The sequence below is a fragment of the Camelus ferus genome, chromosome 21 (genome assembly GCF_009834535.1).
Source record: "Camelus ferus isolate YT-003-E chromosome 21, BCGSAC_Cfer_1.0, whole genome shotgun sequence".
Lineage (NCBI taxonomy): Eukaryota > Metazoa > Chordata > Mammalia > Artiodactyla > Camelidae > Camelus > Camelus ferus.
In genome coordinates, this window is record NC_045716.1 from 27,523,304 (window position 1) to 27,540,585 (window position 17,282).

Genomic DNA, 17,282 nt, shown 5'->3' on the forward strand with positions numbered 1-17,282 from the left:
GTACTTTACTATTTTTTTAAAAAATTTCCTCCATCTAGGATTAGGTATCGCATTTAGTTGTTGAGTTTCTTTAATCTTTTAACCAGGAATAGTCCTTACCCCTGTTATTTTGTTGTTCATGGAACTGCCTTTTGCAAACAGTGGTTTGGACAGTTTTCACTAGGGATACCCTTTTTATCCCGGAAAAAATGTCTAGAAGCTGGATTGCAATGGACTTTTAGGAAACAGCACTGACTCTGTTTAACCCAAGGGTTCATCAGATCCCAAGTATCTTTTGGAAGCCTGAGATCACTCTTATTACTGGTCCCTTTCCCTAAAATCTCGTGAGCCCTGGAGGGAAATGTACTGAACATAATGAGAGAAGACACAAAATCCCTTTCACTTATCCAGTCTTTGCGTTCTCTGTTGTACCTCAAAAGCAGAAGCGACTGCAGAGGTGTTTAAGTCTCCTTGTTAAAGCCGATTGCCAGCGCACACACGCAGCACGAACATTTTCTGATAAATTCCCTGAAACTTACGCCACACATTAGGCAGAAAGACAGCTGCCGTGTGAAGAAAAGAAGGGCAAGCAATTTGTTAACAACCCTGGAAAAAATACAGCCAGACTTCTCGACACCCAAGAGGCGCAGATTTTATTTGCTTAAAACCTCAGCGAGTCTCGCTAGAGAGGATTTCTTGCTCCCCGAACAGTTTCAAGGACGTTTCTGTTTTCCAACAGATCATGTTCGTGACACATTGCAAAGCTATGGAAAATGTTTTGTTTTTTCTTAATCGACGTGCCGCACACAGTTTATCTTTTCTGCCACTTGGAGATTCTGAGCTTTATTCCTGCCGTGCAATGCTAAGGTGCATCCAGAAGGTGTCAGCACCTCCATGGTAACCAGACGGTCGGGAGTCCGCCCCCTCCCACCACTTTATTTGAGGAGTAGTTCCCCAATGGGCCTCAAGGTGGCGCCAAAACCACAGGGCCGCACCCGCCGCCTCCAGGTGCAGGAGCTGGCGGCGCTGCGGGAGGACGCGATGCGGTGGAGGGGTCGGGGTCGTAGGGGTGGGAGGTGGGGGAGGGGTGCGGCAGTGACTCGAGTATCTTCTGCCTTTATCGTCGCTTATTATTCTAGTAACGCACAGGGTCCTCTGGGGCCCGGTTCAGTTTTCGGCTCACTGACAGCAAGGTCAAGAAAGGAAGAAATCAGCAGCCCCCAATCCAAAATACTTTGGCAGGAGAAAGAAAAGATCGGAAACATGGTTTTTGCAAAGTCCAGGTGTGTGGAAGGTGTTGTTTTAATAACCTGAACAAACATCTCTCCTGGAGTCCTACTGAGCGGAGAAGAAACCTAATTCCAGGGGCAAAGGAAAATGTCTCTCTCACCTTTTCTGTCTTGATTATAAGGATTTTTTCCCTCTCCCACCCCACTTTTTTTGGAGGGGGAGGGAAATAATTCAGGCAACTCAACCTAGTTCTTTTCAGATGCCGCTGGTTTAAACCTGGACGTCCTTGTAAACAGAAACCCAGGCAGGAACTGCCATTTGGGAACTTATTTTCCATAGTCCTTAGCTATTTTGGTTTTTGCCCTGTGCTGTGATAAAGCTTTTTTCTTTCTTTTTCTTTTAAACACCTCGTAAAAACAGAGTAAACAGTATTCCTCCAGGAAGTCTACAGACTGAGGAGTGTTTCTTGATCAATAGTTTGCATTTCTAGTAAAATTGTGAGAACTCAGGCTGCCTGTCACATACTCCAGGATAAAGACACTTTTTGCCAGAGGTTTTTTATTTTTATTTTTTTTTATTTTTGATGGATGTGAAAATGCTAGATGTATGAAAAAATAATAAAGTTGTAGTGGGAGTTAGAAGGGTGGGGAGAATGCCGAACCATTCACCTGTGAGCTGAGGACTGGCAGCTTTATTTTACTTCGTTGCAAAAAAAAAAAAAAAAAAATCAAGTTAGAGAAAGAACCCAGAGCACCCATAAAAAAAACAGCAAATGTTTCAAAAGTAGAATGTTCCAGGTAATAGGAACCTACTCTGTATTTCCCCTTTGGTTTTGGATTTTTCAGGAGATAATACTGTTCATAGATAATGCCCATGCCTATTTTTGTCTTTTGTCCTTTTATTGAAAATGAATGAAGTGTCCCCAGAGCCTTCTTTTCATCTCCATAGAAGCTAAGAGTGATGGTGGATTCTCTCAAACCCTTTTCCTAGGAATCTAATAAATATCTGATGGGAGAGTGAGGGGAAAAGGAATCCTGAAATAAAAAACTTTTATCTCAAGTATTCCCGACCCAGTCGGACAGAGGACCTCCAGAAGAATTCTGACCAGCATTTAGCCCTTCTTAGGGGTGTCCTGCCCCCTCAGGGAAGCTAGCAAAGGAGGACCCGATTATTCGAGGTGTTGAAGGAATACTCAGTCCACAAACAAACAAACTTCCCGGAATTCCTAGAGGGAAGGAGAAAGCTTTGAAGGGCGAAGGCCTCCCAGTCGTTTCAGGTCCACATCCCGGATAATACCCTCTCCGGGGGTGTCTTCAACCGTTTGTAATCGCTTGCCCCAACCTCCCACGGAGCCCCGGTGCCCAAATCACCTCATCAAATAGCAGCCCAGCAAAAAAGACTGAAATACAGACAGTCAACTTGGAGAATCCCAAGGGGGCTTCGCCAGGAGCGGGAGGTAGGGGCTGCGCGCCGGGGTTGCGGGTGCCAGCCGGCGCGGCCGCGGTTCGCAGCCCGCGCTAAGGACGCGCTTCTTGGCGAAGCCCCCTCGGAGAGCGGCTCGCGTCTCTCCTCGCAGGCAGAGGAACCCGGCTCAGCCGGGGCCGGGTGGCTGGAGCATTGTTCCCGCGTTTGGGGAGCGCGGGAGTCCGCTTGTCAAAGGGAATTTATCTCTGGGAAAAGGTGGAGAGGCTGCGAGGCTGGAGTCGGTGGGCGCAAGCGTCTACGCGGGAGCGGAAGGGGGGGAACGAGTAAAATTATTTCACTCTCTTCCCCAAACCCCACAAAATTGTTCCCGATGTCGTGGACCATTTAACGAATCCACGGCGAATTTAGAGGATTATATTCTCAGGATATCGCTCCTTTCCCCACTGCGCCTTTCCCCCATGGACGCCTCGGCCTGCCTCCTCAGGTGGGGGTCAGGGCCACTCAGTTTCTATAATTTGCCTCTAAAACCTTTATAAGGGCATTCTTGACGGCCCTAAGCCTGGAAACTCCCCGTTGGTTATTATTATTATTATTATTATTTTGCTTTAATAATGACAACGCCCAGCGGACGCCCCTCCACTCCAACCAGCACGTTCGCTTGGAATCCATTACACCTGGGCCCCGATAATTAGGAAATCTAATTATTCGCCTCATCACTCATTAATAAGAAAAAATAGTCTCAGGTTCTGTGCTACTTACAAGGTCTTTGGGGAGATATTGGACCACATTAATCAATTCGATTTTATATCTCAGACTAACTTTTATCTGCAAAGGAGCGTCGGTTCTTTTTCCCCTCTGGGCACGTGGGCCCATTAACCAAAATGTGATAATAAAATAAATTTTAATAAGATATAACTCTTTTTTTAAAAAAAAATCTTTTCAAGTTAAGACTGAGCTGCAGTGAAGTATGATTCTGCGCGGCTGGGTCTTAGAGCCGACGGATTCCGGCGCTCCTCATCCTGATTGGCGCCAAGTCCCCACAGCGGCTGGATTATTGGTCCAAAGTTCCCGGAGGGGGTGTGGCCGGAGCAAAGTAAAAACTCGCTTTCAGCAAGAAGACTTTTGAAACTTTTCCCAATCCCTAAAAGGGACTTTGCCTCATTTTCCGGGCTCGGCAGGGCAGCACTCTGGATCCCGGCTCGCTGACCCTCAGGGCTGCCGATTTACTGGGGGGCTTGGAGAGCCGCCCTCCCTTTCCTGACGCGGACCGAGGGGCCAGCCTCGGTCCACCGCGCGCAAGGCGTCTCTGCTCCGTCCCCGGCCGCCTGCCCGCCCGGGCTGCCACCCGCCGAGAATCGAGAGCGAGCAAGAGAGCAAGGGCCGGCGCTGCGCTCGCCGGGGCGCGCCCTCCAGGATGCTGCTCCGCCCGGTCCGCTGAAAACGAGCGTCCCTTCCCGGCCCGAAGGCGGGCGCCCAGCGCCGGCGCCTCCTCTAGCTCAGCCTTGAGGCTTCCAGGCGCCCGGGGTTCCCCGCGCCGGCTCCCTTCCTCCCTCTCTCGCTCGCGCTCGCTCTCCTAGGGCCTTCCTCGCGGTCCGTGCGCGCAGGCGGTGGCGTCTCGGACGCAGCATGCAGGCGCGCTACTCTGTGTCCGACCCCAACGCCCTGGGAGTGGTGCCCTACTTGAGCGAGCAGAATTACTACCGCGCAGCGGGCAGCTACGGCGGCATGGCCAGCCCCATGGGCGTCTACTCAGGCCACCCGGAGCAGTACGGCGCGGGCATGGGCCGCTCCTACGCGCCCTACCACCACCACCAGCCCGCGGCGCCCAAGGACCTCGTGAAGCCGCCCTACAGCTACATCGCGCTTATAACCATGGCGATCCAGAACGCGCCCGAGAAGAAGATCACCCTGAACGGCATCTACCAGTTCATCATGGACCGCTTCCCCTTCTACCGGGAGAACAAGCAGGGCTGGCAGAACAGCATCCGCCACAACCTCTCGCTCAATGAGTGCTTCGTCAAGGTGCCCCGCGACGACAAGAAACCTGGCAAGGGCAGCTACTGGACCCTGGACCCGGACTCCTACAACATGTTCGAGAACGGCAGCTTCCTGCGGCGCCGGCGGCGCTTCAAGAAGAAGGACGTTCCCAAGGAGAAGGAGGAGCGGGCCCACCTCAAGGAGGCGCCCCCGGCGGCGTCCAAGGGCGCCCCGGCTGGGCCCCCCCTAGCGGACGCCCCCAAGGAGGCCGAGAAGAAGGTGGTGATCAAGAGCGAGGCGGCGTCGCCGGCGTTGCCGGTCATCACTAAGGTGGAGACGCTGAGCCCCGAGAGCGCGCTGCAGGGCAGCCCACGCAGCGCGGCCTCCACGCCCGCCGGCTCCCCCGACGGCTCGCTGCCGGAGCACCACGCAGGCGCGCCCAACGGGCTGCCCGGCTTCAGCGTGGAGAATATCATGACGCTGCGAACGTCGTCGCCGGGAGGCGAGCTGAGCCCTGCGGCTGGGCGCGCAAGCCTGGTGGTGCCGCCGCTGGCGCTGCCCTACGCCGCCGCGCCGCCCGCCGCCTACGGCCAGCCGTGTGCGCAGGGCCTGGAGGCAGCGGGCGCCGGGGGCTACCAGTGCAGCATGCGCGCCATGAGCCTGTACACTGGGGCCGAGCGGCCGGCGCACATGTGCGTCCCGCCCGCGCTGGACGAGGCCCTCTCAGACCACCCGAGCGGCCCCACGTCGCCCCTGAGCGCCCTCAACCTCGCCGCCGGCCAGGAGGGCGCGCTCGCCGCCGCCGGCCACCACCACCAGCATCACGGCCACCACCACCCGCAGGCGCCGCCGCCCCCGCCGGCTCCCCAGCCCCAGCCGGCGCCGCAGCCCGGGGCCGCCGCGGCCCAGGCAGCCTCCTGGTATCTCAACCACAGCGGGGACCTGAACCACCTCCCCGGCCACACATTCGCAGCCCAGCAGCAGACTTTCCCCAACGTCAGGGAGATGTTCAACTCCCACCGGCTGGGGATTGAGAACTCGACCCTTGGGGAACCCCAGGTGAGCAGCAACGCGAGCTGTCAGCTGCCCTACAGATCCACGCCATCTCTCTACCGCCACGCGGCCCCGTATTCCTATGACTGTACGAAATACTGACCTGCCCCGGCCCGCTCCGGCTATGCCTCCCAGACGCTACCCTCTCAGACAGTTCAGGCAGCAGAGATGCAAAAAACCCCAAAACATGCCCACCGCTTTTTCGCTGACCCGGGAGCAGAGAGCGCGCGCGCACCAGCCTCCGCCCTCTGCGAAGCTGCAGGTAACTTTAATTCGCCGCCCCGTTTCTGAGACCCCAAGAAGCCCCTGTACAGGGACGCGGCCCAGCGAAATGAATATTGGTTTAAAAATCCCCCTCCTCTTCCAGGAGGGCTGTGCTCACTGCTCCACTCGGGGTTTCAAAATTGTAACTTATGGACCAAATCCCATAGCGACCCAGTAATGACTTTCTGTAGAGACCCCGGGTCTCTACAGATTATGTACGTGTTGTGTGTAATTTTAAATTTCTCTAACCGTGCTGTACAAATGTGTGGATTTGTAATCAGGCTATTTTTTGTTGTTGTTCAGAGCCATTAATATAATATTTAAAGTTGAGTTCACTGGATAATTTCTCATGTTGCCCATTTCTAACTGCCAAATTGAAAATTCAAGAAACTTATGTGGGGTTTCCCCCCCTGTACAATTATGAGATATAATTCTTTTCCCAGTTGTAGGTCTCTCACAAAACAAGAAAATAATTTATTTTTTGTTGTTGGCGGATAAAGAAGTCAAGTATCTGATACTTTTTATTTACAAAGTGTGATGGTGTTGTATAGTAGAGTCCTCCCCAAGCATTCCTAAAAGAAAAAAAAAAACTAAAAATTTAACTTCACCTGTGTTTGTCTTATGTGGTCTTAATTGTTGTACTTGCCTTAAAATAAACCCATGTTGTTTTTCTGCCCAAAGTCCGAACAGTGTGTTTGTATTCTCAAATTAAAAAAAAAATTAAGGTGATTTCATGAATCCACCTGTTTTGTTATTCTTGTTACACAGGTGGGTAAACGTGTAGACCTCTACAGATGATCACAGGGGACTGGGGGACCCCCCCCCCGTCTTGCTAGTGTTAGAAAAGGCTTTCGATTAATTCAGAATCCCACCCTGACCAAGGCAATCAAGAAACAGTCCTGGCTGGACGTGGTTGCCTGAAGGACTGTGTGCCATAATGTCCTTTGCTGTAAAGCATTTTGTTAAATGCAGAAAAACATGCCAATAGTCAAAACAAACAGTACCATTCCGTCCCCGTGTCCAGCCATCTCCAATTTAGGAGGTGACAGAGGGGAGGATAAACATTTGCCATTTGCTAACAGCAAACCAGGGGGAGTCCTGCTTTCCCTTGATTTCCTAAAATGCGGACTTCCTTCCCCACTTTAAAGGTTTTCCAGAAAAGAATTTGAACTGGGATGGCGAAAATCCAAATGGGATTGATTTTGTACCATTTCATGACCGTTCCTGGCGGTGGCCAGATCGGAGGTGAATTTCAGACCTCTTTACTTCTTGATTTGATTTCAAAATCTTTACCCTATTGCAGTGAAAAAATTTTTAACCTTATAGCCCTTCAAAAATAATGTACAATGCTTTTAAGAGTTTTAAATTTGTCAACTCTTCCAGGACTTCAAATGATAGATTATTTTTCTTTTCAGTTCTGGTATTTCATCTTCCAAATTTTAAATAGCAATACAACCTTTGTGAGGTGTGGCGGCGGGGGCAGGGGCGGCTTTATTATACGTTTCACTGGCTAAAACACACAACTCCCCTCCTGGTCTCTGTGTGTGACTTTGGGGGCCAGAGCCCCAAACTGGGAATTAGTTCCCACCCCAGCAGGTGAGCTGTACCTTTGGAAGATGATGATTTTCCAAAAGGTGATTTTGCTTGATGCAGTGGCCTTGACCGTAACCTGGGTGTTAAGTTGTTTTAAGCATGGTATTTTGTCTCTATGTTATGCTGAACAGAATTGGGCAAAGTGTGAGCATAATAATTGTCCCCATCTGTGGGACACAGATTCTTCTCATCTGTGGCCCCAGAGGTGGCACCTGGTTGAGACTTAAAGACTGAGTTTTATGCCTTTTCACAACCGCAGAAGAGGGGAGTCCGCGCTGGGTGCCTGCTTTTCAGCAGTGCCGCGGGCTGCCGAGCTCGTCTGCGTGAGGTGGACCAGAGAGAGAGAGGAGCGGGTTTCACTTGACTCCCGTTTGCTTTATGCTGTTCGCGCAGCAGAGGAGAGCGGTCTAGCTGGCTTTCCCTTCCCCCAGATGTCTCAGAGAGGCCCCCCTGAAAGCCTGCCTTCGCCCTAAGATGTGGAACGCACAGGAGGTCTTAGAGACACGGGGAAAAGCGCGGAGAGAGAATCGTAAGGAAGGGGTCAGAGGTCTGGTCGGCCCGGGACACCGCGCCGGGGCCTCCTACCTTGGGGAAGGCCTCTTAAACAAGTCCCCGCTGTGCGCCGGCCACTCGCCCGAGCGGGTAGATCGAGAAGGTTCCTCCACCCCGAGCGGGCCACGGCGAGGGGCCCTTCCGTTCCCCTGGGAACGTGGGCACCCAGGGCACTGTGTTGGGGGCTTCAGCAGGCCGCCGGCGGCGTCAGAGAGGAGGCGCCCGTCAGGCCGGACCCCTGAAGGCTCCCGCCGTCGCAGGCCCGGGAGGGAAGGCCGCCGCGTGCGGGCGCTGCGCTCGGAGCCAGGCTCCGCCCGGCCTTCAGCAGCCGGCGCGGACCGAGGGGCTCCGCGGCCGCGGGGCGCCTGCTGCTCCCGCGGAGTGCGAAGGGCCGGCCCCGGGCTGAGCGCGCGGAGCCCCGGCGCCGCCCGGCCGTCCGCCGCCGGCGTGCGTGCACTGCGCGGGGCGTGGGGCGGCTGCCTCCACGCATCCGCTCGCCGCGCTCCTCGGGAGCCCTTCCGGAAAGGGGGAAAGGAGGTCCGGGGAATGCCGGCCGCAGGCTGCCGGGACCCCTTGCTCGGCGGCTCACTCAACGCCGTCTGCATGAAGCTGTGTCTGATAGCCTTGTTCCTACCTGACCCAGGAAGACCCAGTTCAGCAGGTGTCAAAAATTCTGCAAATAAAATGGAAGCGACCCAAACACCACAACAGAGACTGTTTCCCACGGAGTTAATCCTGGGTCCCTGACTGGCCTTGGCTGGGTGGACTGTGTCTCTAACAGGGTCCAGTTGTGACAGTCGCCGGCGGCCAGAGAGACCCGGTGGCCTTTGAGCATCCGGCTTATTCTAAGCCCTGGAGAGGCTGCAGCTGGAATAGCCTCTGCTTCTTGTAAGACTTGAGAGACACCCCAAGCTCGCCGCTTTCAGGGAGAGAGACTGCAAGCTGGGCCACTCTCCCACGGCCAGACTTGGGTCTGTGGCTGGGTGGCCCTCACTGCCCTAATTCAAGTGGCTTGTCCCCTAGGACCCAAAATTGGTGGCAACATGCATCCTCTAATTTCTGGAGCGCTGGGCTGGGGTTAGAGGACCACATCTCACTGTGTGAACAAACTCCTCCCCTCCCTGGCCTTGGTCAGTCTTCTCACTTGTAAAATGAGCAGGTGAGTGCAAGGGCATTTTGGGCACCCCAGCTGTTCCTTCCTGCATAGCCCAGCTCCAGCCACCACCCGTCACTTACCCTGCTCCCCTTCCCTACCAGCAAGAAATGAAGGTCAGAAGTTAGAGGGAGAAAAAAACTCGAGTCCTGGGAACTTCAGCATTTGGGTCATAAATCTTTTGGGGTCCATCTCCTCCCCTTTACCCCAAAAAGGCTGCCTGGGAGTCACCTTTTGGCCTGAGAGAGGCTTGTGAGCTTCACTCAAAGCATAGAGCAGAGCTCCCAGGTTCCAGTGGAAAATGAGCCCCCGTGGCTGAGTGCTTCCTTCCTCCATCCTCATCCCCACCCCAAATCCAAAAACCTGGACAGGGGTGTTGGGCAAGGTTGGCCAATGGGAAGTTATTGATAATAACCATAATAACCATAAACCTGAGGGTGGGTGGAGAGAGCGACTCAGAGAAAAGACACTCGTTGATGAGTGAGCAGAACCAAGTTTCTGGAGGAAGCACTGGGGTCTCGGAGCCTCAGGGGATGTGTGCCTGCGTCGTCAGGACCATGCACTCCCGCAGCCCAGGGTGTGGTGGAAGTGACAGTAGAGACCTGAGGCTGGATGCCCTGGGTGCGGCCAGGCCGAGGATGGCTGGTAGTGGGGGGCCAGACTCCCCACTCCAGGTGAGCGAGATGCACTGGTCAGAGCCATCCAAGTGACTTCTGGCACCACATACTTGACATGCTTTCCCAAACTTTGAGAAGCATTCCTGCCTGCCTCTTCCTTCCATGGCCTCAGCTCACCAAGGCATTTGAAATGTTTGCTTTTCGACACAGGCATGTAAGGCAGGGGCAGAAAGTTGCAGGGAGTTTGGAAGGCTGGGCAGCTGCCTTCCGGACAGGGACAGCCGCTGCTCCTGGGAAGACACCACCGCCTCAGCTTACGCGAGCATTCCCCACCCTTCTGCAACGTTTCTGCTCTGCAGCAAAAGCAGAAGGGCGTTGCTTGCATGGGGTTCGATTCTTGTAGGTGTCTCTTTGGTGCCATGGTTTTTCCTGTGTCGGGTCAGCGGGGATTTTATCCTGGGGCTGTGAGGGTGTGAAAGCTGAAATGGAAGGAGCGAGTGGGCTGCCAGCTTGATGAGCTGGCTGGCATCCATGGTCCCTTTAAGGGAGTGGAGTTGGGGAGCACTGGGGGGCTTCCGTCCTCCAGGCATGGGGTACTGCTGTGTGCTCAGTCTCTATGGCCACCCGGGCTGGGAAGTCGTGGAGGCCAGAGAGGCCGCCTGACCTCACGGAGGCTCAGTGGCCCTTGGCCCTGTGCCTTACGTATCCAACAGCCCCTCTGGGGCGCTCTTGCTGCCCTCACGTTATTCTTACAGACAGGCTCCCCAATGGAGACTTTCTCTCTAAGCTGAATCCACATGCACCAACTCAGGGCCTACGCACAGGTCAACTGAGGGCTCAGATGACCTCGGGCACATTACCTCAAGCTCTCTGGACCCACTTCTCAACTGGAAAAATGATGGATCACGAATAGGGTTATCCTGAGGATCAGTGGGCCCAACGCCCGCTGGGAAAGTGCTTTGATAATGTCTAGTGCACAGTAAGGACTGTTAGCTATTTGGATTTACCTGGATAACAGAAGAGGAAGGATTGTTGAGTCTCAGTTAATTGCATATGTCAGGCTAAATGCGATATCCTTGGGCAGGGCCCTGCCCAGGCCCTAACTGCCCCTGCTCACTGGGCTTCAATCAGCATTAGCTGACCGGCCAACCATAAGCTTCATGGCTCACTTCTCCCAAGAGGAGCAAAAGACACTGCTCCCTGATCCTTTCAAGGGGGGAGAGGAGGGTAAGGGGGGGAAGGGCTTCTCTGGTTTTGGTGGGATATAAAGGACTGGGTCTCCCACTTACAATGTCCCAAATTTCCCAGCTCTGGGGACCCACCTCTCTCTCCTCTCCAGAGGGCCCCTCCCCTTTGATTACTCCAGACACACCTCTCAGCCTCTGTGGACACCTGAGGGTGTCTGACCTCAGTGAATCCACCAGTGAAGGAAACCCTGTGGGTTCCAATCCCTGTTCTATTTAATACCTCCATTGTCTTCAGGTAGTCTGTGCTGGGCCTCAGTTTCATCATCTGTGAAATGGGTGAATCCACTCCCCCACCCCATCTTTCACAGACACTGCCAGGGTTCTCAAGAGAATTTCCACTGGGCCTTTAGCATCCACACACAATAGCTACTATAACGTGATTGTTTTCCTGTCTTTGGAACACTTCCTCCTAGGAGACCCGAGGTGAGTTAACTTTCTGGCCTCAGTTTCCTGGTCTGTGGAATGGGAATGATAAAGATTTCTGTTCCTTAGGACTTAGTACGAGGAAAGCACTTACAGCAGTGCCGGCACGTAGTAGTCTTCAAGTCATGATTAGTTATTAATATTGTCCTTATCATCAACCTCCTCTCTGGCACTTTTATGTCGTCAGTAAGGAGACCGGGCTGAGGGATCCCTGCATCTCTCCACCCTCACTCTTCTCACATGTATGGTAGAATCATATATATGTGTATACACACATATATAATTTGTAACCTGTCTTCCCACTTAGAAAAGTGATGCAGATATTTGGAAATATGACGCCATCATCGTTAACTTGAATGCCTGCTTTTTAATTTACCGGTGGAGCGGAAGAAAGGTAGATGGGGGTGGGGTGGGAGGAGCTCCTGTCTCTGTCCCTTCAGCCTTTCCCCCTGAGGCCTCTTTGGGCCAGGCTACTGCCTGGCCTTCGCTCACCTGGCCTTCCCAAGGAGCAGGCTTTCTGCCAGGCAGCTGGAAATGGTACTTTCTGCTCTTATCCCTCAACAAACCTTATTTGTGCTTGGGCCCCAGAGTTGGGAACCGCCACGGTCCTTCCCGAAGCGTGATTTCAGGGCCTTTCTGCAGGCTGGAAGCTGCACTCCCACTGACTTCAGAGATGAAGGTGCTTTTCTGGGATCTGAAGGCTTATGAACCTGCAAGGGACTTGCAGTGTCCTCATCTGGCTCTCTGAGACACTCAGTCGGCCAGCTGTCTCCCAGGCTTGGCTGATCCCCACTGAGCCTCCGATCGGTCCTCACCCACCAGGCTTCCGCACGAGGGCGCATCCATGCTCCTGCACTCTGTGCTTTTGCCCTGCACTCCCCGGAAATAAGTCCCAGCTCGGGGTTCCTTCCTACAAAGTCCTCTCCTAAGTTCAAGTTACACACGTCACCTGAGAGCCCGGGATTCTCCCGGCGCCCAGAGCCAGGCTGGGGCGCTCTGCTGGAGGTCTGTGGCTGGAGCCTCCCATAGAGGCTGCTAACTGCTGCAAACACGTGGGGGCTGGACCGGCCTCTCCAAACCGCAACTAGAACTGGCTTATTCTCTCTGCTATCAGTGCCCCGCCCACCAGCTGCGCTGGTCTCCGCCTGCGTCCCGCCCATGCCCAAACTGGGCGGTGTTTATTATTGCACGAATTCAAGCTTGGATTCGCCTTAGCGTTTAGAAGGAGCGCGGCTGCAGAGCGCCTTTAGGGAAAGTCAGGGGTGTGAGTGCTGGGCTTCGGGTGCCCAGGCAACTCCAGGAAGGGCTCCGGGTGCGGAGTGGGGGATCCGCATAGCGACACTCGTTTGTCTCTTCCTCTGGATCTGTCAGAGTCGACACCTAGTGGGATCCAGACTTGATCTTGCTAGTCAGGAGGGGCTGGGTGGCTCCGGAGACTGTGGGACCTGTGGGTTGCAAAAGCGTGGACACTGAGGTTCTCTTCCCATCTCGGGGTGAAAGGTGTGCTCTGATGAAAGCCAGACACTCAGAGCAGACAGCGCCTGCCCCTCTTGCTAGCGGGCCGCCCCCAAGCCCAAGGCCACTGCTCAGGTTAGAAATGGAGCGCTGGGGACCGAGGCCTGGAGGTGTCCCCCGCCCTGGCCTGGCATTCCCTCACGCCCTGCCTGCACCCAAACCGGTTTTTCGACCCTGATGGAGGCTTCCTTTTCCATATTTCAAATGTATTTGCTCCCCACACGGTCCCCCCGGAACCTCCAAACACATGAGGTATCTTCTGGATTCCCCATTTTGGAGCAGGATTTTCCCTGTTTTTCGGTGTTCAGTTTTGACCTGAGCACTGGCAGCCAGTCCCCAGCATGGGGTCGCCTCCCTGTTACAGCAGCAGTGGCAGACTTCCCCCCTCCAATTAATGCACGTTTGTTGTGTCTCCCAATTCCGGGGGGGGGGCGGGCTCGTGGGCAGGGCCCCCCACCTGCCATCCTCACCCCTCCCTCTTCTCTTGGGCATTCGTGTAATTTATTAAATGAAATGCTAATTCAGTTATCCAGAGCTCTTTTTTTTCTTTCCATATTCAGCAGCGATTGTAAACAGGAACTAGTCACGCTATGTGCCCCCCCACCACGCGGTGACGTGGGGGAAGGGACACCTCCTTCTACATCGCATCACTTAGGCTTTTGATTCAAGTATGGACGTGGCTAAATGTAAAATAAGATGGGGGTAGGGGGTGCTTACACCCCAGGGTGAGTGGGTGGCGGGGGGTGGGGTAGGGTGGGTGGAGAGTGAGCAGGCTTCCCAAATGCTTAATGTAATCACGGGCCAGCTGCGTGCACTTGTAAAGTTGTTATAACCCCCTCCTTGTTATAAACAGGAAAGCGCAGAATATAAAGCAAGAGACCCGCATTCACAAATACCAGCTCTCCCGCGCCAGCTGCCAAATTCCCCTTTTATGGTGTTCCTCCCTTGCAACCTCAGATCCATCAGAAAGACCTTAGTTTCTCCCCCTCCACTCTCCAAAGGGGTTTATTTTGAAACTTCCTCCAGCCGAGCCATGGACCTGGTACCACCGCACACCCTCTCCGACTCTGCAGTGCCCTATGCCATTGGCTTTGGGACGAGCTGGGCTCCCGGAGTCCTCTTCCTCAGGTCTCCAGGGAGCCCTGAGGTGGAGGCTTGCCCCTGTTGGGATACTAGGCCCCCAGGGGGTACGCCCCCACCCCCAATTCCTCTGGGGGCATCCAGAGCATCTCTCCAAGGAGGGCCGCATACTCTTCAAGTCAGACTCCCATCTATTTCCTCTGAGACAGACATCTCCCCCGCCAAATATCTGAGAGTTCTCAAAGACCTCAGAAGGCAAGCTGTGAGGCTATGGCACCCACCCCTACAGCTCCCATTAGGCCTGGGGGAAGAAAAGGTCTTTTGTGGAAGCCTTAGGGTTTCGGGGCTCCCCCAAGCCAGAGGTAAAACGCCCCTCCCACCTCCACTCTCCTTCCTGGCCCGCCAGACCCTGCTCTGAGCCGCGGAGATCCACATCCTGCCTCACTGACTGTGTGTGCTTACAGCGTCAAGGGGTGGACGTGATATTTCAAACATCAGATCAGTGCGTTTATATATTGGGTGCCCGGAAATTTTTCCAAATAAACACAGCTTGATTCAACTTGGGTGGGCGGACTTATCAACAGACTAATTCTATAAACAAATGAAGGAATAACCCCGAAACCGATTGGCTGGTATCAAAAAGACACGTGGAGGGAAAAGCTTGGAGTTTTTCAGCAATGAAATTTTAATTAATGTGGGTGGGCTGAGAACACAGCGACTGTTTATCATAGACAATTTATTTTCCAGCGCTAAGTCAACATATAATAGCAAAGTTACAACAATTATTTAACATTTTTAAAGCCATGAAGAAGGGACAGAGCGCGCAGCGGCTGGGGAAAGCGGCAGAGCGGGAGACAGACGCAGGGCGGGCTCCCTGGGAGGGCCCTTGCGGCGCGGGGTGCAGTCCCTAAGCCACCCGGGTCGTCTGCGTTGCCGGGGGCGCAGCGCCGTCTCCGCTCGCCATGAGCCATCTCTTCAGTCCCCGGCTGCCTGCTCTGGCCGCCTCGCCCATGCTCTATCTGTACGGCCCCGAGAGACCCGGGCTGCCTCTGGCCTTGGCCCCCGCGGCCGCTCTGGCCGCCTCGGGCCGGGTGGAGCCCCCCCAGAAGCCGCCCTACAGCTACATCGCGCTCATAGCCATGGCGATCCAGGACGCGCCCGAGCAGAGGGTCACGCTCAACGGCATCTACCAGTTCATCATGGACCGCTTCCCCTTCTACCACGACAACCGGCAGGGCTGGCAGAACAGCATCCGCCACAACCTCTCGCTCAACGACTGCTTCGTCAAGGTGCCCCGCGAGAAAGGGCGGCCCGGCAAGGGCAGCTACTGGACGCTGGACCCTCGCTGCCTGGACATGTTCGAGAATGGCAACTACCGGCGCCGGAAAGAGGAAGCCCAAGCCGGGCCCTGGGGCCCCGGAGTTCAAGCGCGCCCGAGCCGAGACGCACGAGCGCGGCGCAGAGGCGCAGCCGGAGGTGGGGCGCGGGGGAGTACTCCCCCGCCCGGCGACCCCCAGCCACGAGGGAGCTCCCGCGCGCCCCTCGCCCCTCCGGGAAGGCTCCTCTCCGCCCGCGCCCCTCCACTGGCCCGGGCCCGCGTCCGCAGAGGAGGACGCGGGGGACGCGCTCCAGGGCGCAGCGGCTGTGGCCGTCCGCCGGCCCGCGCGCACGATGGATGGCCCGGGGTCCCCTCCGCACCCCGCCTCCTGCAGGTCTCCGAAGAGTTCTTCGGACAAGTCCAAGAGCTTCAGCATAGACAGCATCCTGGCGGAACGGCAGGGGCAAAAGCCGGCTGGAGGGGGCGAGCTCCCGGGGGGAGCCAAGCAGGGCCCTGGCGGCTTCCTAGGCGCCTCGCTCCTGGCCACCTCCTCCAGCCTCCGTCCGCCTTTCAACGCTTCCCTGATGCTGGACCCGCACGTCCAGGGCGGCTTTTACCAGCTCGGGATCCCTTTCCTCTCCTATTTCCCTCTGCAGCTCCCCGACACGGTGCTTCACTTCCACTAAAGCCAGCGGTGGCGAGGTTCTTTCCCCTGCCCGGGTCTGAGCTACTTGTGAGCGACCACGACTCCCACCGTGGGGTAAAGAAGTCACTTTTTTTTTTAATGATTTCCTCTGCGGACATGTGGATCCCGGGAAGTATCACCCACCTCTACGCACAGATGGGTACACCCCCACCTGCCTCCCGCAAGGCGCACCTTCCCAGAACCAGAGCAGCTTCGGGGATTTAAAGGACGCTTTCCCGCCAGGACTCGGGCATCCCAGACCTTCTACTGCCGGAGCAGGAGACTCCCTTGGCCTTAGGTCAGTCTGATGGCATGATCTTCTGCTAGCTACTCATGGCAGGCCCTGCCTGTCTGGGGAACGGGGGCCCAGACGACCTGAGGGCAGACAGATGGCCGCAGTGTGGTCCTTTCTATCTGAGAGCCACTATCTGCCCGTTGCTGGCTGGGCAGTGGCTTAGGCCTTGGCTTTGAACCCACCAGAGTGGGGGGTGTTTGAAGCTAGGTTTGTCCCTGAAGTCCAGTTGTGGGGATGCTGGGAGTGACCCCTGTTTTTCAGGTTCCTTAGCAGATCCTAGGGCTTGGGGAGGACTTGGGACCAACGTTCAGGTGAAAGCTGAGAAACCACACTTTTATTTTAAATAGAGAAGTTTCCTCTTTTTTCCTTCCTAGACCATAAAAGGAATATGCTATATTCTTTGGCTAAACCCTTGACTCGTTTTACTATAAGGATCGCCCTGTGAAAACGTCGACATTAACAACTTCTATTAAGAAAGTGCACTCTGTATAATATAGCATTTTGTTGCATTATGATAGCTTGTTGATCAACACGTATGTTTCCCAATGCGTGTTTCCCACAACAGCAGCCCTCCTGTCTCTTCGTTTTTGTGTTTAAAGGATCAAAAGACTCTGAGGACACCGGAAGTGCGTCAGGGGGAGGGAAGAGGTCTCAGGCAACAGAGGAGTTTTGATTCCCATGTTTTTCTCAAGACCTAGGTTTGATGTTGTTACCTTTTCTAGAATTGTGTAGTGAAGGACTACTTTCAATCAAAAGCGTTGGGAGAAGCAAACACGTGGGAAGCAGGCAGAGGGAGAGATGGGTCAGGGCCCGGCAGAGCATGGCATGCATCAGGGCGGCTCTCTGGACCCCAAGGAACGGGAGGCTGGAGGGAGG

General features: G+C 54.8%; 2 protein-coding genes across 2 annotated transcripts; both read left to right on the plus strand.

Moving 5' to 3' along the window:
* The first annotated feature begins 3,774 nt into the window (after positions 1-3,774).
* Positions 3,775-6,608, plus strand: FOXC2 (forkhead box C2). The gene has a single exon (XM_032464508.1). The coding sequence runs from the start codon at positions 4,261-4,263 to the stop codon at positions 5,764-5,766; it is 1,506 nt and encodes a 501-aa protein (XP_032320399.1). The 5' UTR covers positions 3,775-4,260; the 3' UTR covers positions 5,767-6,608.
* Positions 6,609-14,775: 8,167 nt separating this feature from the next.
* FOXL1 (forkhead box L1) lies at positions 14,776-16,254 on the plus strand. Its single transcript, XM_032464514.1, is given in 2 exon segments — positions 14,776-15,493; positions 15,495-16,254. Coding segments are annotated over 2 exon segments (1,041 nt in total). The 5' UTR covers positions 14,776-15,070; the 3' UTR covers positions 16,113-16,254.
* The last annotated feature ends 1,028 nt before the right edge of the window (positions 16,255-17,282 follow it).

What these genes read in the sequence shown, in the direction of transcription:
- FOXC2 (XM_032464508.1), top strand. Translation starts at nt 4,261, where the DNA reads ATGCAGGCGCGCTACTCTGTGTCCGACCCCAACGCCCTGGGAGTGGTG.